The 16,384-nt window shown below is 40.1% G+C and overlaps 1 protein-coding gene across 1 annotated transcript; it reads left to right on the top strand.

The window, feature by feature from the left end:
• The first annotated feature begins 14,693 nt into the window (after window positions 1–14,693).
• On the top strand, window positions 14,694–15,137 carry LOC129011309 (fatty acid-binding protein, heart-like). Its single transcript, XM_054446162.1, has one exon. It carries the CDS (start codon window positions 14,694–14,696, stop codon window positions 15,135–15,137), a length of 444 nt encoding a protein of 147 aa, XP_054302137.1.
• Window positions 15,138–16,384: the final 1,247 nt, after the last annotated feature.

The raw sequence follows: 16,384 nt of genomic DNA, 5'->3' as shown, positions 1-16,384 counted from the left end.
AATCCTTGGAGACATGGCTTCATCCCTAGGTCTTTGTTTCCATGTCTATAAAACAAGACACTGAGTTGGTGAATGAACAATAGGGCATGATTCCCCATTGCTCCTTCCTACATAAGTGAAGTAATTTTTCCCACCTGTTTCCCAATCTTTCCTTTATCTCTTTGGTACACTTTGTATGTGTGTCCCTCCACCAATCTCATGTTGAAATATGATTCCCAATGTTGGAGGTGGGGGCCTAGTAAGAGGTGTTTGGGTTATCAGGGTGGCTCCCTCATGGCTTGGTGCTGTCCTCTAGATAGTGAATGAGTTCTCGCAAGATCTGTTTGTTTAAAATCCCTCTCTCTTGCACCTGCTCTCACCATGTGATGCCTGCTCCTCCTTTGCCTTCCACCATGATTGTAAGGTTCCCAAGGCCTTCACCTGATGTGGATGCTGGAGCAATGCTGCAGAACCATGAGCTAATTTCTTTATAAAATTACCCAGCCTCAGTTATTTCTTTACAGGTAATGCAAAAACGGCCTAATACATCATACCTTCTTCTTCCCAACTTCCTCTCCCTCATCTCTGAGGCCTGGAATAGAATTTGGATAGTTTACCAGGTTGCAATAGTCGAGGTTGGGATATACTAGTATAAGATTCTGTCTCTTAGCTCTCATCTCCCAGCATGGCTGTGGCTTTGGAGATATGGAGTAACTTGGATGCTTCTGATAGGAAACTTTCTTAAGAAATTTAGTTCAGCTTAGTGAAGGGCATAAAATTCATGAAGATACTAAGGTGTTTCCTCCCACCTTAAGCTAAGCTACATATGGTAATAAATCATTTTCATGAGAGAATAGCTTTGTGCAGCCATTCCGGAAAGCAATCTGGCACTACTTAAGCAAATTGACTACTTAGTTACACTGTATGACTCACCAATTCCACTGCAGGTGTGTGAGTCCATGAGGGAAGCTGTATGAGAATGGTCATCGTGGCAGAGACTTGGAGGCAGTCTTGGTGTCCACTGGCTGATAGGTGAAAGGGGTTATATGCACCATGAAGACTCTTCAACAAGTAGAAGCTAAGAACCAGATGTATGCACATCATTATGAATAGATCTTTAAAACACGGTACTGAGTTTCTGAAAAGGAAATAAACAGAATACAATATTTAGCACAATAGTATTTACATAATTAACAATACCTGCCCATGTAATTGACCACCATTGGAGAATGCAAGGGAATCAACTTATTAGTTTTTAAAACTGTTAAGTAAAAGGGAAGAATCAAGCATTTATTCTGATCCATTTCTAAAATATACCATGGATAGTCAAACAATACAAGGAGAAGTTTCTTTTCATAGAAATATTCCAGCTAATAAACAAAGAAGAAATCCCAGAATTACAATATCATCAGTTTGCAAACTCAACTGTGGCCAATAGACTCTAAGACAGCCTGCAATTATCCCTGATACTTACACCATTGTGCAATCCCCTCCCCTTGAGTGTGGATGGGACCTGTGATTTACTTCCAACCAACACAATATGTAAAAGCTATGGGTGTCACTTCTATGATTATGTTACATAAAATTGTAGCCTCTCTCTTGCTAGCAGACTTTCTCTATGGATATCTGTCCTGCTGACTTTGATGAACTAAGCTGCTATATGGGGAGGCTCACAGGGCAAGCAACTAATGGTAGCCTCTGACCAACAGCCAGCAAGGAAATGAGGCCCTTAGTTAGACAACCCCCAAAGAATGAAATCCTGCCAACAGCCACATAAACTTGAAAGTGGATCCTATATTAGTCAAGCCTCAGGTGACACCCCAGCCCTGGTCAACACCTTGTTTGCAGACTTCTGAGACATCTGGAAGCAGAGGAATCAGCTGATTCATGCCTGGATTTTGATCCACAAACACTGAGATAATTAATATGTTTTGCTATAAACCACTAAGTTTGCATCAATAGTGTTACACAGCAATAGATAAGTAATACAAAAATAAATAGTTCTAGGCTTTGATCATCAGCGGCTGCTAATGTCACATAAAAAAGACACAACCACACATTATGCACATCCTGACGAAAGAACACAAGACAAACCATGAAACACTCTTGTTAAAAAAATTAAATACAGATGTGATGAGATCCCTAGATTCAGCTACCAACTCAAAGAAACTACAAAAGAACGGAGGAACTCGTTAAACTACACCACAGGGACGCAATCAGCAAAATCTACACTTTGTTAAATTCTACGGGACAAAACACCTGAGTTTCTCAACAAACAAACTGTAGGGGAAAAAAAAAACAGATTCAGTAAGAAACCTACTAATTAAAAGAGACTTATAGAAATATAAACCAATCACTATGTTTGGGCCTTATTTAAATCTGGATTCATATAAACAAACTGTGGAAAAAATAACACTCATTAGAAGATTGGAAATTTGAGGATTAGCTTTTTGATATTAAGAAAATATTGTTCTTTTAAAGTTATTGATGAGGATTTTGTGGTTGTGTTATCTTGCAGAAAAACACACTCAAATATTTATGGGAGAAATGATCTGATGTGTGGAAGGCAGGCAGTGGATGGGATGTAGATGAAGTAGGACTGGCCATGGCCTGATGGTAGTTAAGGGTGAATGATGGGCACACGGGATTTATTATATTCTTCTGTCTTTTTGGATATGTTCAAAATTCCCCTCCATAATAAAAAGTTTTTAAAATAACATACAAACAAGAAAACAACAAACACTTTGAAAGAACACTCACAAACAAAAAGGCACAAACATTAGACAAGCTGCATATAAGGGGGGAGAAAAACAACAGTGCAGAATGGGGATTAAAAAAATGAATAAATAAGCAAATGAATACATAAACTAAGTGAGGGCCCCAGTGAACCAATGATGACAGTGATTATACACAGAAGAGTATGATTAACTCAATCTGCTACTCACTCAGGTCCAAAAGAAAAAAAGTTTCTCCGGGCTTTATTTGTTAGAAGCTCCCCAGCCTGCCCTTGTCTGAAGCCTGATGCTAGGACTGTGTACTTCTCTAAACTTCATCCAATTCCCCGAGGCCACATGCTAATCTAGATGTGCATCACACGTCCTTCAACGGTCTCCCTTCCTCTCTTAGATCCATTCTCTCCCCGCAATCCTCCCTGGCCCCCACCACCCACTGATGTACAATTTTCATGAAATACAACCTTGTCACTGTTCTGCTCAAGATCCAACAACCGTTTCCCAGTAACCTACAAGATACAACACAGTTTAAATCTGTTTCCCAATATTCAAGACCTTTAACAACTGGCCTGCCACTCCTTTCCTACTTTCGCCACTTCTCAACATGAACTCAGCACCCCACCCAACTCCCAGCACCCCACATTCCTGTTCCCCAGCTCAGCCACAGACAGCCAACCCTATTACACCCTCCTTAGCACGTGCAGTGGTTCTCCCTTGATTGCTCCTAATCTTGTCTATAACAGGGACTCACCCCTCTTAGCTCTGCCCCAAGAGGAGGGGTTGCTAATCTGATTGGGCTGCATCACCAATGCACCAGCGAGTGAATGGAGCTGTTTCCCCAGGGCAGCTGAATCAACTTGCTCTCTTTCTAAGGTCCTTGTTCATCTCTCATCCCTGAGACAGAATGAGTAAACTGAGGTAGGACTGCCTGGCTCTGAGCTGGCCCAGTCGTCTTGCTCTCTGCCCCCTCCCCTCTGTGCACCCTGCGCTCACCGGCAGGTGAGTAGGAGGAAGTAGCAGCTTCCCTAAAGCTGTGAGCCAGCTGAGAGCCTCAGCCCCCGCTGAGCAGAGAACTCCCGCCGGTTCTCAGGGCGATTGAAGATGGCGCGAAGCTAGGTTAAAAGCTAAACAGTACTCAAGTGAAAATCGTAAAGAGTGGAAAATGCCCTTAAAAATGTCTTAAACTGTTCCTAGAATACTGCCTGGAATAAAAGGCTATACGTATACAGTTCTGTGTCTGTTCTCCCAATTCTTTGTTGGCCATTGTTTCTCTACGACTTTCAATTAATTCTTCGGTTGATTGCTCCACTCTTCCACCAGCCTCGGCCAGGCCTCCTGAACAAAGTGCTTCTCTTCTCTGAGGGAGGCTGGAAAATCATTAAAATCGTTTACAAGAGGGAGGAAGAGAAACCAGGGCTGGCAGTGAGTGGACAAGGGAACCTCTGGGGTTATGACGAAGTTCTCTTTCTTGACCTTGGCTGTGGTTAATACAGGTGTGTTCACTGTGTCATAATTCATCAAGCTCAACACTGGTGACTGTGCGCTTTTCTGTATGATCATAATACTTCAATTTTTTAAGGTTTATTTTAAACACACAATTCTTCCCCTAAACTTTCCAGCAAGGCTGGACTGTTTCAGGCTTAATGGTCCAGGACCCATGATATCTGCCCCCAACCCTCTCTGTTTGTTTTCTTTTACTCAGTAGTTGAATTCCAGTAAATTAATTGAGGGTAGGATGAAAGTAAATTATAAAGTAGCTCCATTACTAACTTGCTGTGACTTTTGCAGTTACCATGTTGTACAACAGATCTCTTAAGCATATTCCTTCTTTTAGTTTTAGAAAAATTTAAATATTTTTCTTAGTGTGACAGCTCTTACATAATACTCTAAAAGAATTTCTGTGCTGCTTCTTATCTTTCTACCATTGGCTACCAAGTTATAACCCAAGAATACTGTTCTGGGCTACGTCCCATCTTCCCCAAATTTATATGTTGAAGTCCTAACCCGCCAGTACCTCAGAATGTGATTGCATTTGGAGATAGGGTATTTGAAAAGGTCATTGCATTAAAACGAGGGCACATAGAGTGGGCCCTAATCCAAAATAACTGGTATCCTTATAAGAAGAAGAGATAAGGACACAGACAAAGACAGAAGGAAGACCATGCGAAATTGCAGAGAGAAGACAGCCACCTACAAGCTAAGGAGGGAGGCCTCAGAAAAAATAACTCAGCTGACACCTTGATCTTGGACGTACAGCCTCCAGAATTGAAAGAAAATAAATTTCTGTTATTTAAGCCAACTTTATTATGGCAGCCCTAGCAAACCAATATAAGTATCAATCTCCGTTGCAAGTGAACTATTGCTGTAATAAATAACACACAATTTCATTGTGTATGTACCATCTCCAAGTAAACTGGAAACTTTTTGATGTTAGTCAATGTGACTTTCATTCCTTAGACCATCATAAAAAGAGCACCATTTATATACACAATAGAAGCTCAGTAAATATTTAAAACCCATTTCTTAAACTGCAGGATATATGAAGACCTCTTTGTCTTCCTCTATTTCAGGGTTTCAGCCTTATTGACATTTTGGACTGAACAGTTCTTTGTTGTAGAGGACTGTCCTGCATGTTGTAAGACATTTAGCAGCTTCCTGGGACCTTCCCACTAGATGCCAGCAGTACAAACCCCCTTCCCATTGTCGTGAAAACCAAAGATGTCTCCAGACATTGTCAAACCTCCCCTGAGATTCAAGCCACTCCTGGTGGAGGACTGATCTATTGTAGCCATTTCTTTTTCCCTCTTCTTGGATATTGTTTCAAGTATTATACAAATCCGGAGATTCCTTAGAGATATGTATTACGAATCCTGAGCATCATCAGGGTAACAAGAAATAAAGCCAAATTTATTGGGGGAGGGTGGCTGGTGCACCTCTGATTATGATTTGGTAGGGCTATTTTGTCAAATCTGGCCTGTAGGAAGAAGTCTCTATAGTAGGACAAGACCAAAGAAAAGACTAAAAATGTCAAGATGGTGGTTTCTGCTGAGTCAGAAGCCCAGGCCTCTCTTCCCAAGATTTCACCTCCTGGACACTGGTCACTAGCTAGGATCAACACAGGCTAGGAGTTATTTCTATCTCCAGTAGGATTGACTATTTTAAATGATTTGCGGATTCAGCCATTTCATAGCGAACAAATCCCACATCACAAAAACCACCAGGGAAACTGCCACTAATGAGTATGCTTGTTAACGACCTTAGTAAAGAAGTCAAGAAGGCAGTGGCTGAAAAGGCTGGGCCCCAGAACTGTGGTCTCCCCTCTGAAGCTGGCCTCACACCCTGAGGCTGAGGTTAGTGTGAGAAGACAGTGTGACCTCTCACTTCCTACCCACCTCCCTCCTGGAGAACCATCTCAGGACCTCAGGATTGGCCTCTGGATCTCACCAACTAGTGCCCATGACTTTCATGGGTGTAAAAATAAAATTATGGTGGTGAAGCTCATGGGGTCATCCTATCTACTAAGAATCTGAAAGAGTGATGGGTCATGCTTTGTGGCCCAAAACCACAATCTAGTCTGATGGTTCCATTGCCTCTACCATCTGATATGATATCACATGGAGGGAAGAGGCAGAGCCTAGGAATAAGGCAGCCTGGAGCCAGATTATGGAGGGGCTCCATGCCAAAAATAATAAATATAGATTATTTCTGGACTCATAAACTTCCCATGCCAAGAAGTCATTTTCTCTGATGTTTGTGGGAGAAGCATGGACGTGGTATTGAAGACACCAGTGATTTAGTTAAATCACAGGAAACTCCTATAATTCCTGTGCTACTAGAATTCCCAGCAATACATTTATGTAAGTAACTATAACATGAGATAATAAAAAGCTACCTAGAGAGAAGAAGAAGAAGCCCAATACTCTTCAAGTCTCTTTAGAAGCAAAGGAAGTATTTTTCTGATGCAAAGCTTAGTAGCAGATATAGTAACACTTTCCGTTTCCACTTTCTGAATTACTCATCGCACTATTTACCATCCCGGAGGTACCAAGGGTAACAGTGAGACAAAAATGTACCCCCACTGGGACTAAAAAGGAAGTCTGGGTTGTATTTCACACCTGCTCCCTCTCCTTCAGCTCTGCATTGGGTGATAGATGCAAAACTCCTTCGGATTTGACTAAAGGTAACCCACACTCCTGGAGTTTGAGTGAATACCCACAAGCCACAGGTTAAATATGTCAGAGGGAGTTTTATAGGGGTTCCCACAGCTTCCCCATTTCCTTCCAGCTAAGCAACATGATGTCCAGGGTTCTTTTGGTGCAGTGCAGCTTGGAGATTTGATATACGCAAAGGGGTGCATCTGTTTCCAGAAGGGCATATTTAGCTGCCATTGGCCATCATGCTCGACACAAACTACTCCACGTTCACATCATCACAGTTTACATTATCTTCTATATCATTTTCTGTGACACATTAAATTCCCCATGCAAAAGCCATTTTCCTATCTCTTTCCTTTGCTAGAAAAAGAAGTCAATAACAACCACATTGCTTAGTGGTTACAATAGTTTTATTGCTTTTTTACTAGGTTATGATAGACACTGCACAGACATTTTAATTCCATTTAACAAAAATAAAACAGAAATACAATTTTCAAAATGAAATTGAGTACTGGCTGGGCACAGTGACTCATGTGTGTAATCCCAACACTTTGGGAGGTCAAAAGCAGGGAGTTCAAAACCGGCTTGGGCAACATAGTAAGACCCCATTTCTACAAAAATAGAAAATTAGCTTGGCATGGTGACATGCACCTATAGTCCTAGCTACTCAGGAGACTAAGGCAGGAGGATTGATTGAGCACAGATGTTCGAGGCTGCAGTGAGCAAGGATGGACGTACTGTATTCCAACCTGGGCAACAGAGCTAGACCCTGTCTCAAGAAAGAAAGACAAAGGGAGTGGGGGGACAAAGGAAGGAAGGAGGGGAAGGAAGGAAAAAAGGAAGGAGGGAAGGAAGGAAGGGAGGGAGGGAACCAAGTACCAGTGCTGAGGACATGTAATATACTAAAAGAGCCTATAATGTGAATTTGAGCTTTGTCTGTCACCTTGAAAAAGAGTAATAGAGAAGTCTTTTTTTTTTTTTTTAACATATGCTGTGTCTCACAAGCCCTTCATCCAATGGCAAAACAGCAAGTGAGGAAAATTTAGAACACGTCTAGTATTAGGGCATAGCCCAAGTTGCTGTAGCAAAGCTACACAAAACACAGTTCCTCAAGCAGAATGGAAGCATATTTCCTTTTAACAGAGGAGCACATAGGTTGTGGGTAGGGCAGGGCCGAGAAGCTGACTCTGCTCCATGAGGTCCTCCAGGGACCCAGGATCATCTTCTTTTTTAAAAAAATTAAATCTAATTTCTATAGAGCCAAATACACTTTTCCAAGTGTTTCCACTTGTTGCCCTAGCAACATTCCCTGGAATGTTGCTCTCATCTGCAGCATCTCCTCTTTGTTCTGCCCCAAAGTAAGGGTAAAAGAGAGTACAGAGCAATCAGTTTCTTTTCAAAGGGTATTAGTAAGAAGTTGCAACTCACATCCCATTGGCCAGAATTTAATCATATATCTAGCTTAAGTTACCCCAGGAAATGGAGTTTGTGTGCCCAGTTAGAACTTGGAAGATTATAATACAAAAAGGATAAAGGTGGAAATGAATACAATTACGATATGCCCCAACATCGAAATCTTTACAAAGCTTGGGGATTGAATTCTTTTCTAATATCTTTCAACAAATGAGAATATAGTACTAGAACACAATTTGCAAACAATCAACACAGCAAAAGTTTTATGCAATGATAGTCACTTCTGGCATCTTTGTTGTTAATTTTTGTCTATTACTTACTTCCACTTTTTTGCAAAGATTGGAATCAATTAAAAGCATGAAATTGTCTGTCAAATCTGAGAGACTGATGCCAGATAGTATCTTTGTTATTTCCCTTTAGCACGATCCAAAATTTATTTTCAATGACTCTGGCAATCATAAAATGAAGAAGTCTGTGAAGCAAGAACACTTCAGCCCAAAGCATTTCTGCAGTGTTTGGCAAGGGTCTACAGTTCAGAGTTATCTGGTGACCACATCAAATACCTTGTGCTGTTTTTGAAGCATGTATTTCCTATGCTATAAGCTATGACTCTGATCTGACCTTAATTTCCCATGACAATTACAAAAATGCAAGAAGGACATAGTTGTGTAGAATGTCAATATTCCTTTAGGTAGTCATTGCTTTTGATGAAAGCATGACTAATTGTTGGCAGAAAAAAAAACTCTGATTGAGTGAAGGAAAATAAAAGATGCTATCAGAGTGTTAATGAAGAGATTTTTATGGTGTGCCTACAAACAAATATATGATGATGTCAGTTCCAAATTATCAAAACAGCAGTTGATACAACATTTTATCTGTTTAGAAAATGTCAGTGCCTTAGAGCAATAACTGCTATAATCCATTGTCATGATGTATTGTACTGATGGCACAGCAGAAGTAGATATTCTTCCAGCCTCAGTAGTGATAATAATAGTAACAACAACATCAATAATAGTAGTAGTTATATTTTCCTTAATTCTACCCTTTATTGGACACTATTCAAATTACTTTTTATGCAAACTTTCTTATAATTTTCACAATAATATTGCAAGGTAAATAAAATAGGCATCACTCTCAGGAAGCCTCAGTGAATAGGTTGACTAAGCTCATCTGGTAGTTGTGGCAGTGGTGATAATGAAGATACATGAAGTGCATTCTCTGTTCCAGACCATGTACTAAGCACAGTGAAGCTGGGATTCAGAGCCATGGCATCTTTGTCGTGGTGCCTCATAGACACAGGCAGAAGCCAGGTTTGTCACAAGCCACAGGATTCATCCTGCTGTAGGCAGCCACTCAAGTTGCCTCAGAAAGCATAAGTTCTGAGCATGCCAACAAGTCTTGAAGTGATGTGACACTCTAAAATTAATCCAATCCATGGGATGGTTAATACCCATTCCATCACATGAAGCACCTACTTCCTCCTACAATGTATTACATCTGGTCTAAGGGGGATGGATGATGGCCAGACTATATAGCAAAGAAGTGCTGGAATGGAATTTGGGGCTGTCAACAGCTGTGCTTTAAGTCAAATTCTCCAAATTTGTCTGAAGCAGATAAATGCAATGGTGATCAGAATGCCATACTCCACTGCTATAGTTTCAACATGTCCCCTCCAAAATTTAAATTAGTATTAGGAGGTGGGGCTTTTAAGAAGTGATTAGGCCATGAGAGCACCTCTCTCAAGAATGGGATCAGGCACCCTTACAAAACAACTTGACAAAGGGAGTTTGTCCCTCTTTGCCTTCCGCCTTCCTCCATGTGAGAACACAGTGCTCCTCCCTCTGAAGGATGCAGTTTTCAAGGAGCTATCTTGGAAGCAGACAGCAGCCCTCATCAGATGCCTGAACCTGCAGTCACCTTGATCTTGAAACTCTAACCTCCAGAACTGTGAGAAATAAACTTCTATTCTATATAAATTACTCAGTCTCAGGTATTTTCTTATAGCAGCACAAAATGGACTAAGACACCTCAAATACTTTAAAGTGGGGGAAAAAATTAAAGGGAGCATGAACCAAGTGCCATGAGAAGAGATTCCATGTCATTTTATAATTCTTTCCAGTACCTAGCCCAGTGCCTTTCCAATTGTCAGTGCTCAATAAATAATTGTGATTGTATTTTAAGGGGGAAAAACTGAATTAACTATGCAGGTCACTTCATCTGTTTTCTGAATTTTAAATAATTGGGTTTATGACTAGTAAATTGAACAAAGAGATTTTGGTTAGCTGATTACATTGAGGTGATTTTCTTCCATTAAATAGATAGAAATAAGGACCCTCTTGTTGACAAATTGGTTTTTTTTTTTTTTTGCAAGCACCTGCATCCACTCATCTAAAATGTAAACTTCCATTTGTAAAACATGTTTTAATAGCTTTTAGAAAGTCATGACAAATGGCTGGAGGAAGGCATAATGAAATTCAAAAATTATTATTAACTACTTTGGATATAAGTGAGTTTAAAATAAACTTCCTGAGTTTTATTACTGTCATTATTACTATTAGCAGTTTTATTAATATTTACTTGAATCTTATGTCTTTAATAAAAAAAATTTTAAACGCAGAGAAGTTTTTAGTGTTGCAATGGCTATTAGAATTTTGTCTCCCTTCCACAGAAGCTCACAATGACAAGCTCAATCAAATAATAGAGATTCTGACAGTTTCTAACTCTAAACCTGTATGTCTCAGCATGTGTCTGTCGTCATACTTGCCTGTCCACCCACTCGAGGGGACACGGGGTAGAGTCTCTCTGTCTTAGGATTCATTGTATTTAACCCGCTTTACCACAGCCCCTGTAAATTCCCACAAGTTTTTCTAAAAAGAATAATCACCTTAATTTGTAAATTCCTTGAGGGGAAGGATTTTGTATCCTTTTTTCCTTAGTGACTATGAAGTTTCTTCTCTAGGTTTGATGAGTGATAATTAACTTTGATGGAAAGAAACAGGGACTAAAGTGAACCTGTCGGTCATCACATCAGTTGATAAGCAAACTGAAGATGATTTAAAGTGATAAATCCTGACGTAAATAGGTAGCTGTTTCACATTTTCAGTAACACACAGTTTCCAAGTCACATCTAGAATTGGCGAGCAACGCCTATATACGCAGGGTCCATTGTTGCCAAAAAAGCCACAACCACAGTGATGAAGCTTATAAACTTGATGAAGACATTCACATCAATTCTGTTTATATTTATTGAGTGTATACGAGGCCCAGCACTATCATGGGCACTGTGAGAAATATTAAAAACTCAGCCGGGCACAGTGACTCACGCCTGTAATCCCAGCACTTTGGGAGGCCACGGCTGGCGGATCACTGAGGTCAGGAGTTCAAGACCAGCCTGGCCAACATGGTGAAACCCTATGTCTACTAAAAATACAGAAGATTAGCTGGTGTGGTGGTGCGTGCCTGCAGTCCCAGCTACTCAGGAGGCTGAGGCAGAAGAATCGCTTGAACCCAGGAGTCGGAGGTTGCAGTGAGCCAAGATCCTACCACTGCACTCCAGCCTGGGTGACAGAGTGAGACTTCATCTCAAAAAAAAAAAAAAAAAAAAAAAAATTCAATGAGACTCTATAAAGAAGACATTACTAACAATTCAAGAGAGTTAACCCAAAAGATAACGGTGTCTGTGAACTTGCTTCTTGTGATTTTCCAACTTTCTAGTCTTAGGACCCTTTTAAACTCTTAAAAGCTACTGAGAACTCCAAAGATCTCTATTTATGTGGTTACATCTATCAATATTTAGCGGTTAGAAATTAAAACTAAAAGATTCTTTAATATGTAGTAATTTATTTTAAAATAAGAATAAGCCAGGTGTGGTGGCTCACACCTGCAATCCCAGCACTTTAGAAGGCCGAGGCAAGTGGATCACTTGAGGTCAGGAGTTCGAGACCAGCCTGGTCAACATGGTGAAATGCCATGTCTACTAAAAACTCACAAAAAATTAGCCGGGTATGATCTCAGCTACTCAGGAGGCTGAGGCAGGAGGATCGCTTGAACCCAGGAGGTGGAGGTTGCAGTGAGCCAAGATGGCACCACTGCACTCCAGCCTGGGCAACAGAGCAAGATTCCATCTCAAAAAAATAAAATAAAATAAGAATAAACCCATTGCCTGTTAACATAAATAACATATTCTTATAAAAAAAGAACTATATCTTTTAAAACAAAAGAAAATAGTGAGACTGATGTGGAAGCTCAATAAGTTACTCTCATAGAAGTAGAGGATAGAATAGGGGGATCGAGAGGCTGGGGAGGAAGGAGGGAGAGGAGATGACAGATTGGTTAGTGGATACAGGATTATGGCTGGATAGGAGAAATGAGCACTAGTGTTCTTTAGCGCTGTAAGGTGACTAGTTAACAATAATTTGTTCTATGTGTTCAAATAGCTAGAATGTTTCAGCACAAAGAAATGATCAATGTTTAAGGTGATGGATATGCTAATTAATTTGATTTGATCATTACACATGGCATAAAGGTATTGAAATATCACACTGTACCCCACAGAGATGTACAATTATTATATGTCAATTAAAAATTAAAAAGAGATTAACATCAACTAATAATAAAATGGAACAATCATAAACAGAAAAAACAACATATCATAGAGAGAAGGATTCGGAGGAGGGAGGTGCATATGGTCATGAAAGGACAACAGGAGGGACCTTTGTAGAGAAGGAACTTCTCAATATCTTTACTGTGGCAGAAGAAACATGAAACCACACATGCATTAAAATTGCACAGAACTAAATATACACACGCACACAAAAAGATAGAGTCACTCTCTCCCCAGGCTAGAATGCAGTGGTGCAATCATAGCTCACTACAGCCTCGAACTCCTGGGCTCAACTGATCTTCCTGCCACAGCCTCCTGAATAGCTGGAATTACAGGCATGAGCCGCAGTGCTCAACACACTGTATTATTTTCTACAATTTTCTGCAAATCTACATGTATCACAAATTTAAAATTTTATTTTAAAAAATCAGTGAGAAAACTGGCATTGTTTTATATTTTTGCAAATTTCCTTAATATCTGGCTTAATAGAGGACAGCTAGACTCTCAAATCCACTTGTACATTCAATCTGTTACAAGGTATGCTTTTGGTTGAAGTATATGAAGAAAATTCAGCCTCACACAGATATGCAATTGAAAGGAGGGTAAGTAGTAAAATAGCCATTTCAGATCGTTGGGATATTCTTCTCTAATAGTGCACCAAACCTGAACAAGAGGTAGTTTCTTAAAGATGGGCTGCAACGTGGAATCTAAAACCATTACATTAAAATCCATTAGTCTTCCTTACATTTTGAATTTTGTTTGTGTATTAGCCCATTTTCATGCTGCTGATGAAGACAGACCCAAGACTGGGCAATTTACAGAAGAAAGAGTTTCATTGAACTTATAGTTCCACGTGGCTGAGGAGGCCTCACAATCATGGTGGAAGATGAAAGGCATGTTTCACATGGTGGCAGACAAGAGAAGAAAGCTTATGCAGGGAAACTCCCATTTTTAAAACCATCAGATCTCATGAGACTCATTTACTATCGCAAGAACAGTGCATGAAAGACCCGCCCCCATATGTAATTCAATCACCTCCCACTGGGTTCCTCCCACGACACATAAGAATTGCAGGAGTTACAATTCAAGATGAGATTTGGGTGAGGTCACAGCCAAACCATGTCACTTTTCAACATCATGCATTGGTCTTTGGGAAAATATCAGCAGATCTTTGAAACAGTGACACTTCTAGTATAAATATCAAAACATTACATCCATTCATATGACCACTGTTCTCATTAGAAAAGCCTTTAAGTATTGCAAAGCTGCCAAGCTCATGATGGCATAGGCAAGTATCCCAAAATTCTAATTTTCACTTAAGAGTTCAAATTTTATCGTTGGCTATAAATACTGTCATTTGTTTTCCTTGTAATGTCAGACTCAAATTTCTCATTTTTTACAAAATGCCTGCCAAATATACAAGTCTGAATAGCCACAGCCTGTCTATCAGCTGGCCTTTCAAACAAATATGGTGTTCCATGGAAAAGCAGAGAGCTGCGCTCACAGCTCAAACAATCACAAAAGTGCCTTTCCTCATGAGCCTGCATTTATTCATCTAAAATGTAAGTTTCTGCTTGTAAAACATGTTTTAATAGCTGTGAGAAAGTCATGACGGATGGGTTGAGGCAAGACGATACTCACAAATTATATTACCACTGTCTGGTGGGGAAAAATACAATGATCATTAGTACAGTTTAGTGCCACTGCCTCAACTGGTCCTAAGGTACCAAAAATTGCATCCAATATTGGCAGTCCAAGTCCTTGCACACCTGCTCTCTCACAGCTTCTCTCTCAGTCTAGGCCAGCATCACCATGGTAGATGCCTTCCTGTGCACCTGGAAGCTCTCAGACAGCAAGAATTTTGATGACTACATGAAGTTAATCGGTGCAAGTTTTGCTACCAGGCAAGTGGCTAGCGTGACAAAGCCTACCACAGTCATCAAAAAGAATGGGGACATTATCACCTTAAAAACACAGAGCATGTTCAAGAACACAGAGATCAGCTTTAAGCTGGGGATGGAGTTCGATGAGACAACAGCAGATGACAAAAAGGTCAAGTCCATTGTGACACTGGATGGAGGCAAACTTGTTCACCTGCAGAAGTGTAACGGGCAAGAGAGGACATTTGTGTCAGAGCTAAGTGATGGGAAACTCATCCTGACACTCACCCAGGGCACTGCGGTTTACACTCGCACTTATGAGAAAGAGGTATCATCTGCCTGCGCTGTCACTGACTGCTCCTCTGCTACCCTTTGACTCAGCACCACATTGCCTCATTTATTTCCTCTGCATTTTGTATAAATCCACCTTGTTGAAGAATTCTTCTGAGGTCACGTGCCTCTGAAGAATTCAGATCCAGTTCCAGTTCCTGTTGCGTATGTGGTTTGTTTTTTAATGGCATTCAAAATGTGCTCTGAGGTCAACAAAGCAGAGCCAAGGCCAAAAAAAGGAAAATTGTCCAGTATCAGTGCAAAGTCAACCTCGTGAAATGGGCAAATCGTGTCTTTGAATTATTATGAAAACAGCAAAAACTCTTTTCAGGTATAACTGAAAAGGTTTCAGGACCCCACTTTGAAAACTGCCGAGGCAGAAGAACCTACCACGCTAATTTAAGGATTTAATTTAATCATAACTTAAGGATTTAGGGTTCTTAGTGTCCCTTGACTTCATTAGCAGCACCAGTGACTATTAACTCAAGTATAGAGTAATATATTTAACATCATCTGATTATAGATTAATGCTTCCGTACCATTAAAATCACAGTAGTTTGCAATTGGCCACCACAGATATTGTTAGGTGCCAGAATAAAATAAAAACCCCATTACCAATTCTCTTTTATTCTTAAAGGCAAAAGCATTTTCTGGCCTTCTTCTTCTAAATTACCCCTGATGGATGGCTAGCAAGACAAGTTAGCTTTTCGGATTTCAGCAAGCTCTGCAGTGGTGATCAAAAAAAGAGAAGAGGCTTAAATGTCCCCAACCCCACTTAATAAGGTCAGAAAGACTGGAGCCCCAGCAGTCAGGATTCTTTTAAAGCCTTTTATCAAGTATGCCTCTGTGCTTGCCTTAGACTAATTTAACAGCAAGAGTGTCAGAAAGTGAATCAGCAATTTACAGAAAAAATGCCAGAAAACGATTCTCACTTGGTTTTCAGCCCTATAGCCTTTTTCCTTATATTGCAAATATACCCAGTACAATAAGTGTTTTTAGGCACAGTATAAGGGGAGAAAAAGTGCATTCTACTGCTAAATGTTTTATTGCATAGGAACAAAAGAGCTTGAGTATTTTCATTATAAAGACAAACATGTAACAAAGAATATATATATAGGCTAAGAGGTTGATATGGTAGGTTGTGAAAGGGGCCAAGATCTCTTCAGGGTAAAGGAGTTCATTCCACTTGGTGCTTATTCATCCCAGTCTGCACCTTCCTGCACCTTGTTACATCTATAGAAAAGCAACTTTGCATCATAAAAGAGTGAGCTCCTTTAAAAAAAATGCACTTCC

The sequence above is a fragment of the Pongo pygmaeus genome, chromosome 14 (assembly GCF_028885625.2).
Source record: "Pongo pygmaeus isolate AG05252 chromosome 14, NHGRI_mPonPyg2-v2.0_pri, whole genome shotgun sequence".
Classification (NCBI taxonomy): domain Eukaryota; kingdom Metazoa; phylum Chordata; class Mammalia; order Primates; family Hominidae; genus Pongo; species Pongo pygmaeus.
The sequence above is the reverse complement of the archived record's forward strand: the minus strand, read 5'-3'. Positions and strand labels throughout refer to the sequence as shown.

Bases quoted from the DNA above. Each gene is read 5' to 3' on its own strand.
- LOC129011309 (XM_054446162.1), top strand. From the start codon at position 14,694: ATGGTAGATGCCTTCCTGTGCACCTGGAAGCTCTCAGACAGCAAGAAT.